General features: G+C 38.0%; 1 protein-coding gene across 1 annotated transcript in view; it reads left to right on the top strand.

The window, feature by feature from the left end:
- The first annotated feature begins 4865 nt into the window (after positions 1 to 4865).
- Positions 4866 to 9836, top strand: part of SPI1 (Spi-1 proto-oncogene) — a 23877-nt gene continuing 18906 nt past the window's right edge. The window contains exon 1 of the mRNA XM_008639420.2: positions 4866 to 5215. Coding sequence (XP_008637642.1) covers positions 5171 to 5215 — 45 coding nt within the window. The 5' untranslated portion in view covers positions 4866 to 5170. The remainder of the gene's footprint in view (positions 5216 to 9836) is intronic.

Genomic DNA, 9836 nt, shown 5'->3' on the forward strand with positions numbered 1-9836 from the left:
GTTTATAATGAGTAATGACTTCTGTAGGAAAAAAGATTCTACAGATAATATCCTCCTGAGTGTGTCATACACACCTGTCTAGTCACACAAAAAGCTGTGACCTAGGGCTTGCATACATGCTTCAGCTCTTATGCAGCCAAATGTCTGTGGTGAGGATGCATGAAGAGCACTGGCTCCTAGTACTTTAGTTCCTCTGTCTGTGCAACATTCCAGGCACGAAGTCCTTGTCAAAGTGGTGGCAGAGAGCAAGAAGCACAGCTGCAAACCCACGAGTTACTTAAGCACGTCTATTTGTGAAAAATGTTGTTCTCTTTAGAATTCTGAGAGATTGCTAAGAGGTGTAATCCTAATAAGATGCAAGTCTGGAAAGTATTATTTACATTAGGACAGCAAGACTAGATACAGCTAGATACAGCTGAGCTCTCAGGAAAGAACTGCTGCCTAAATATCCAAATCAAGCTCCACACAGCAAAGATATCTCTGACACAGCTTGGCCGAGGTCACTACAGACTCACAGTAAGAATCCTCTCCAATGGTGAATGTAGATCAACAATTTAGTTCAGATCATAAGACCACTAGTAAAACCAATATCCTGATCCTTCCCACTTACTACACTTTGCACCACAAAGCACTATTAGGATGCATAAACTGGATTATTTTCAGATTAAACTGAAGATATAGCTAAGGTCTGCAGCTGCAAATGGGAATTCAGTCCATGGCATCAGACTGGAATCAGTCTGAAGCAACACCCTGTCAAAAGAAATACAGGGTGTATTGAGCCTCCATCAGCAGCAAGTATTTTTCTCTACAAATATGCTCTTCTTGAGCTGTGTTACAGATTCACCTTAACCTGATAGCTTAATTTTTGCCATTAAAGTATCTGATTTTTTGGGGGTTGGGGGAGGGCGGTGTGGAGGTGAGAGGGAAGGTAACCTCTGTTGGACTGTAGGTTCTTTATGAAGGGATGTTAGACAATACTACCTTCATCTTACTGGTGCTGCTGACTGTAGGCAGGATGTACACTGGATGTAGACTTCAAAAGTATTAAAGCAATCTTCCATGTTAATTGCTTGAAATTATAAAAAAGGTTTTGAGAAATTGGATGACAATAAGAGAGCAGAAATCTGTAAATTGAAAATCTGTTGCCCACAGAATGCAAAAGACCATTGAAAACTGACATAAAACCTTATAGTTATTTGAAAATGCCTTAAAACCCACACAAGTTTTCCCAAATACAGTAAATAATAAAATGCAGCTGAGATGTAAACAGATCTTAAAGCCATATAAATTGCCAAAGAGAGATTTTCTTCTTTGCTGAATTCTGTTCTATGGAGAGTTTAAAAGTTACTAATCAAATGAAAAATTAAGTGCTTTTCATTTCTGTAAGTGATTGCATATCATTATTGCTCTTAAAATATCCATGAAGTTTTCTCTTCCTCCAAATGAAAGTGGTTATCTTCATTCTGATATGGATGTAGTCTAGTCTATGTTTGAAAATCTTTGCCAATATATTGAAGTTAATTAAAACTGATGTTTTAATTACATTTTTATGACATTACCCACTAGCAAAAGTCCTTGCACAGATGCTGTTCCATAAAACTCAGGAACTCATGAAAGCTGAACGGTCAAAAGCACTTTTTTGCAAGTAGGACATGTATTAACTCTGGGAAGGGATAACCACATGGTGAGGAAAAGTCTTTATTCAAGTATAGCCATGGCAATAAACCTGTGGGTATCACAAGGGAACATCAGCGAGTCATAACCTGTCACAGTGGAAATGGGAGCACATATTTCAGGGGAGTCTATAGTCAGATTGTTAAAGTTCCTAAGGTGCAGGTCCACATGAGAAAAAGTGGTAACAAGTTCTTTTTGGCCAGAATTTGCAGCAGCTGTTTTCCTACTCTCTCATATTATATATGACGGTATATTTTTCCTACTCTCTCATATCAACATATGCAACGAAGATATTTCAACTGATATCTTCACCTCAGTAGCAGTCATGCAACAAGCAGTTATATGCAAAGGACTGTCCTCCAGACCCCACAGGTTCCACAGTGAGAGGCCCATGTCATCTCAATAGATAGTCAATGTTACTGGATGGTATACAAGACCTACAAGCCATATTAGGTCTAGATAAAAACAAGTTCCATGGAAAACATAGTACTGTGAAGATTATGGAACACATGAGGGAATCCCTTGCTTAGAAGTATTCTCTTTCTGTTACAAGAAAACTCAGTAGCAGAATCTGTGTAAATACCTGTTTCTGATTAAAAGATTCACTTCAGAATGAGTGATGTTGTCTTAGTTGATGTGGTTTTAGTAGGGGGGAGCATTACCTTCCAAGCACCAAACAAGGTTTGAGGTGACGAGACCTCTCTGTGATGTGGCTGCTAGATGAAACCCTTTTGCTTTGGTAGTTTGTGGTTAGAAATAGCTTAAAGAATAAATGGCTACAGCTAGGGGAAGAAATGTTTCAAAAAACTGCACATGGGGAGGTGATGCTTAGAGGGAAAAAATTAATATGAATATTAAATGTTACCAGAAATAATCTTTAAAAAACTTAATCTTTCAATGCAGCAGTTTTTTCTCTAGTTCTCGAAATTTCCGTCATGGGGAAGGATCCCTACCCTACCTCAAAAGTCTTTTTGGAGGTCAGAATACATTCTGTGAGTAGCAGTTCACATCACATACCTCTGGAAATCAGTTTGCTACTACGCAACTGTTTTGTAACTTCATCTATTCTCTGCATATAAGTCATCTAAAAGGGCAACTGCAAGGATCTGGGGCAAAAGTATCATCTCTAGTAGGCCTTGCTTTAGGGGTGAGAAGATTCTGTGTTTACAAACATAGGATAAAGTACCAGTTATATGCAATTGTGAGATCTGTGTTGAACTTTAGCAAGGTTGTTACTAGTGATGTTCCTATACAAATATGATAGAGTAAACAAGTGTTTTATTTCACTTTTAGCATTTCCATTTATGGAGATACCCTCCTTCCTAGGAAGCTTATTCAGTTGCTGGTCTGCTGGTCCTGAAACCTTATGGCATATTATTTAGTTTTAATTCAGCATACAGAGAATCAATTTAATTCTTTATATTGATTACCTTGGTGCACTTACAATTACTGTGTGTTTGGACCTGGCTGATAATGCTGACAATCTAGCATTCCCCGAGTGCGGTAAGGCTGGTGCAAAATATCTGTCCTTATTAGGTAATTTCCTGTGCTAAAAGACAGTACAGAAATATCCTCCAGCCTATGGAATATCGTTTCATTCCACTTTCATAGAAGGCTCTCTGTGTAAAACACATTTTTAAATCTTGCAGAAGCTGTTTAAGCTATCTTTTAGTGTGCAGTGTATCAGATAGCATATCTTCTTTGTTCTGAATAGCCTTGTTAATAGACACACAATTTCCACAATTGTTTTTATCGCCTATTATTCAATTACCCACTGTAAGATTTTGTGTTCACTCCCATCTCCTCTGTTTGCACTGAATTTTATCATCAGGGCAGTACTTTGCTTCCCTCCTTTTCTCCCAGGTGGTTTGATCACTTCCAGGCTGCTATTCAGGGAGAGACTTGAGAACCATCTCAGAAACAGAAGTGGACTGTTAAGCAGCTTGCTTACTCCTAGGCTGAAGTCAAGAGTTCATGGTACGAATTAAGTAAGAATGAAATGCTAGTATCAACTAATGCTGATGAAATTCTGTTTGAGGCTTCAAGAGTTAATCTCCCATCATATTCTTGATGTTATCCCATTGCTAATATGGTTTGCTTGTTGAGTTCCTGAGGGTGGGGAATGAGAGGAACTTGTGAGTGGCCTCTGGTTTTACCAGTGTACAAGGGAGGAAGTCTGGAGTGGCTGAAATTCCCCCTTGCACACAGATCCAGGTGAGTGGTGAACAGGCTGCTTTGAAAAGCAGAACCTGTGGCACATGGGCATAGACTGAAGGGGAACAAACCAGGCAAAGAAACTTCACTTTTCCAAGACATTAATAACTAACTGCAAAGCAAGAAGGCATTTTGCAGAATGAGAGCATTCTCCCCTTGTAGCCATCCCCTACATCCTGCCCCGTGCCCCACTTGCTTCTGTCACTGCCAGAACCTCCATATGACAGGCATTTGTTCAGCATAGCCAAATGGAAGTAGAACAGTGGGATAAAGAGAGAGGAGAACATCAAGTGAGCAGAGCTACCACAAAATCTCTACAAGGTATTTCTGCACCTGGCTCTTCAGATAGGAGTCTATAAATCTTGTTCTCTATGCATGGCTAAAGGCACTCAGGACCTGAAGGAAGTCATCATGAGGGACATATAATACTTTCTCCTTTCCCCCACTTACTTTCTCCTTGCAGGAATTATAAAAGAAAAGAGTTCACAAGAAACAAACAAGAGGACAAAGTATCTTTCACTGAATCATTTACTCTCGTGCAAAGCTGATGACGAAAGTCTCATGGGCATAACTTTTGTATAAACCTAGGGCTGTGTATTTGAAACTGCATACTCTTTTTTTTCCTACCTGCTAGGTACTGCCACGTAATTTCAACACAAGATTATTATTAACGCAGGTCTATGCCACTGCTCTGGCCTCACAGAAGTTGTCAGGACTGTGTCTTTATGATCTATCATTAAACCTGAGAGCAGCATCATCATTATAGTTCATGTACAGTGGGAAGCACACAGCCCTCCCCGGAGTGCTGCACCCACATGCTTGTTTGTTGGTAGCAGGCCCAGGCTCTGGGCTGCTGATTATACAGCAAAGCACCTGTCCATGACTGGGGCAGACTTCCTGCTACAGCGCCACAGCTCCCTGAAATGAGATTTATGCAAACTGGCTAAAGTGTGATGTCACAGCGCGCTGATAGACCCAAGGGCTATCTGCCTTCTACAGACATTTGATAAAATCAGGAACTTCGCATACAACTCGGGAAGAAGTTCACCTCAGAACCTATAAGGGCAAACGATGAAAACTTGTTAGGGTCCTCCTATCCTGAGATCCACCACTGCCAAGGGACTTTACGGAGTCCGAGGATCTCTTCTTTTTTCTTTTTTTTTTCTTTTCTTTTTTCTTTATTTTTCCTTTTTTCCCCTTTTTTTAATATGATTTTTTGCAAGTCAGTTATTCTGGATGTTTGAAAACTGAATTAAGAAAAATTCACTCAGAAGTTGGCTGAATGTTGCAAGCTTGCAAAATGGAAGGATTTCCCCTTATTCCCCCTGTGAGTATATGGATTTATTTCTAATATGGATCATTGGGCTCAGTAGCAAAAGGCAAACTAAACTAGGTTTTATTATTTGAGAATACCTCTGTTTTGGTCTGTAATGCCAGGAAGTTTGGCTTAGGTCAATATATAAAACTAGTGACAACACTGCAATGAAAGGGAAATTAACATTTCCTCCCCAAACTTGTATCTGATTTTGATCTCCATTTGTTTTCAGAGATTAAATGTATGGTATTTTTGTACAGTACATTTATAGCAAGTCAGTAAATCTCTTTTCTTCAGTGCCGCCTACGTGATATAAAAGCCGTCTTTCTTCAGATTGTAATTCTTAATCATCTGAAGTCTCTGACATAGTTTATGTATTTAACTGTCTACCAGTCTGTGACAGAAGAGTTGTTGAATGCTGATTTTATATATTGCAGATTTTAGGACTCTGTGTGTTCTTTGCAATTATGGCATTTTAGTTTTTAACTTAATCTTTTCTTGAACTGAGTTCTCTTGAATTCATTTACTATGAAAAAGCATTTGGCAAATGGGGAAAAAAACCTACAGCCCTTATTTGGGTCTTTCAATGTTTCCTCTAAGATATAAATTTTTCTGTGTGCTTATGGGACAGGTCTATCCTTTCCTTAACTCTGAAGCATTGTTGCACTGCTGTAATTTATTGTATGCCGAGTTCAAAAATTATTATTTGTGAAGAAAATAATGTCACTAACCTGTTGTTCAGAAACCGACCTTAATGGGAAATCTCTAAGCAGGATGGGTACAAGGGGCCTTAACTAGATTTCATGAAGTTTGTAGAAGCTGAAGAGGTGTCAGATAAGGTGGTTTGCTTGGCTTTTTATGTGGTAGATGGCTTACAGTAATTGCTATATATGTGTCAGAGAATAGAGGGAGACAATGCAGGCCCAAGAGTTCTTTAACAAAAACTTGTATCAAATTTTGGTTTTGTCTTGTCCCATTTAATAAAGACTGAAGACATTTCTTATCTTCCATCCAGAGAGATGGCCCTCTGAATTCCTGTCATGTTCAGAATTCATGATGACTGAAAGTATTTGTCTTCTTTTTGAGGGAGACCCTTTATTATCTCAGTTTATCATCAGTGTCCCTGAAATCACCTATCTACCCAAAGGGTGAGAAGACCCTAAAAATCATTTTTCTTTTTCTTAAACACACGGAGTTGCCCAGTGGGTCTACTGTAAGTGCAACAGAATAGAAATCTGAATAGAAACCAAGACAATAAAAACGTATATAGAGATTTCTCCACATGTTACTTGTTGGGCTTAAAAAAAATAAGAAGAAACACAAACTTAGCTACCCCAGGAAACAGCCTCTCTATTCAAAAAAACACAATTGTTAATCTTCTGTCCATTCATTAACTCATAGCTATGTTTTCTGAACTTTTTTCTTTTTTCAGTATTGACTTCCAGGACATGTGTTGAATAAATGGACTGAAAATATAATATAGTTTGGCCCATATTCTAATTTGTGTTGCAGTTGATATTCTGTCTGAACTCTGTTCAGATGAGAGATACAACTGGTTGTGAAAATGCAATTATATCTTACTGGAGCACTTGACAGGGCAATTCGTTTTTTATTTTTGTGATTAAACTGTCAAAAAATTAATAATTTTGTGGTTTGTACTTTCAAAATTGCTTTAAGTGCACTTTGAGCGCTGCCAGCTAGAGCCCTGCATGTCTGTGTCTCCTGGGACTTTTTCAGTGGGGACACATGAGCCTGTTTCTAGGCAGGAGTTGCAGCAACACTTTCCTCCTCCACCCCTCCCCGTTCAGTTGAGGGTGGGTCAGCAACTGCCTTCCTCTTGCCTCTGCTAGGAAACTCTTATCCTTCACTTGGAAAACACTGTTTAAATGGTTTGGGAGTACTGCATCTTCCTCTGAAGACTAGGAGTTTTGTGGGGAAAAGTTCTGCAGACTGGGTCTGCATCTTCCAATGCATGATAGAATTTAGTCATTTTAAGGGTCAAAAAATTAACTCAAACACTTTTGCCTGAAGAGGGTTCCAGTTATATATGAATCCCTAAGTAGCCACCTGTAGAAATCACAGCTTTGAATCAAGTACTTTTGCATGAGAGAAAAAATGCCCCACAGAAGTACTCTGTTCCACATAACTGCATTGTCAACACGGTCCAGTGAGGCTAGCCCAATGAGTAATCATGCTAGTATTTTTACTCATCTTTTCTAAAATAGTTGTACTGTAATTTTTTTCCAAGGAAATATAGTTAATCTTGGCTTTAAAGCTTGTCTCAGCAGCACATCATTGGAAATTGTCTGAAGTATTTTTGAATCACATGCCAGTGAATAGTTATATCAAGATAACAAAAAGATCATCATTTAGTGAATTTACCATTTCCTGGAATCATCTGACAAAGTCTTGGGGAGTAACAAGATTTTCAGACTGCTATTCTGTTGTGTTCAATGTATCTCTCTTAACCAATGCCAACTGAGCTTTCTCTGAGTGGTTTTGTGGCTTTTCCCTTGAGTTTCAGGGCAAAGATGGAAGACAGAGGCTACTCTTAATTTATCAAAGTCTGTGACAGAAAGTACTGTTTGTTGACCTCTTCCTTGAGGGTAGAATATGGTTTTAGATAGTTTGCTGCACCTCATGGCATGCATGAAAGCAGATACCACAACTATGGTTCCTAACAAAGCTTTCAGTCACTCTTTTACATGGAAACAACCGATTGAACAAATGGCTATTGACATCAGTTAAATATTAAACATAGGCTATTCTTTGCTTTTTGTCAGGAGCAAGAAAACTGTTCAGTGTCATGGAAGTGCTGTCAGTGAGATGATGAAATGAGTGTGGGTGGGGACGTTCCAGAGAAGGACAGGGCAAGTGGGTAAAGATTGGCACAACAGGCAACAGAAGTACATGGTGAAACCTCTTTTCTCTAATTAGTGAAAAAGTTTCTAAAGAAACTTTTCTAAAAAAAACCAAAACAACAAACTGCCCCCCCAAAAAACAGAAAGCAATTAAAAACAGATTATTGAAAATAGCCTCCATAATAAATAGAGGGAAATATCCCACCTTCCCATAGAATAATCAGAGAGAATACATGCTGTACTATCTCCTTTAAACACCATCTGATTAAGTTTATGATAAATAGACTTTAAAATATTTAATATGCATCTTGCTATGTTAGTTACTGTGCCCTTGAAGATCAGACACCAAGATAGAAAGCACTGGCATTACAAGTCATTTGTGGGAACAGATTGGCATGAGTTAACAAGGATATACACACACGTCTTTTATCAAAAGGATTACTGCACAGGAAACAAATTCAAGGACAAAAATTCCAAGAATCCCTAATAAGAGATTTTAAGCCCCAGAATTTCAAAACAGAGTTTATAGTACCCCAATGCCCTATGTAAAAGCAGATGTTTTTAGATGTTCAGTATCTCCAACTCTCTCTGCAGTCAGTCAGATCTGTAAATATTAAGGGAATCATTGTTTTAAGAGTCTATTTAACACACCTTCCTTTAGCTCTGGTCATTCAATACGCATCTGAACTTGTGAAAGTAGCTTTGAATGGTAAAATACTTCATTCTCAGCTCTCAGACTGTGAGACACAGTTGTCTGAAAATGTGTATTAGTCTGAAGTGGGGGATTTTGGAAATTGGGAAGAGACAACAAAGGAAAAGCACAATTAGGAAAAGTCAAGTGTTCTTTTCCATGCCTAAAATACATATTGTTTATCTACTTTTGGACTGATGCTTGGCCTTCCTGCCAAGCTATACTTCTGTAAAGATATGAGTGATAGATGCTTTGTTGTAGCAGTGGAAATTTTAGAAAATTAAACCTACATTGACAGGACACTGATTTCTTTCAAAACTTGTTTACTTTTGGCTAAATAGCTACCAGTTAAAAACTTCAATGCATTTAGGTACTGATTTTTAAATAATGTCTATCAGTTTCTAGTATTTTAGATAAGAAGAAACAGAGATTCTTCTTTCAAACAATATAAGTTTATATGACTTTTTAACCTCTGTTTTTCCCAACTAGTATGATATGCCTTTCCCATTTAGATGTTGATGTTTCCCCTTTCACAACATATTTCCTTTGAATTACAGTAATTTATAATATAAATTATAAATTTAGTTTTTAATTTATATTATAAATTATAATAATTTACAATTCTGAATATGAAGACATAAGTTTATATGTTTAATAGGAAGCATATATTTAGGGAAAGGAAATGAGGGAGTGGGATGCACTAATTTGCAAAGATAATGAAAAGTAGATATTCCATTCAGAACTTTATACTGAAGAAAGCAAAATACAGTCTCATGACTTTTTCTTGTCAGAGATCAGAGTACACTAAAAGTCGAAGGAATGAAGATGAGTAAATACACATAACCACAGAGAGAACACCAAGAAAATACATAGCAAAAAAGCAGAAACATCAGAGAGAATGCATGCTGTACTGTCTTCTTTGACCACTCCCCTGAAATCTGGAAAATAGATTATACTTCCCATTATATCTCTGTGCGGATAAAGGGCAATTCTATTGGAATCACATAGATTTGGAAAGGGAGACTGTACCTACAGTACAGCTCTGGAGAGCAGAGGAGACTCCCTTCACTGGTATTCCTGC

Source organism: Corvus brachyrhynchos, unplaced genomic scaffold, assembly GCF_000691975.1.
Source record: "Corvus brachyrhynchos isolate BGI_N302 unplaced genomic scaffold, ASM69197v1 scaffold115, whole genome shotgun sequence".
Taxonomy (NCBI): domain Eukaryota; kingdom Metazoa; phylum Chordata; class Aves; order Passeriformes; family Corvidae; genus Corvus; species Corvus brachyrhynchos.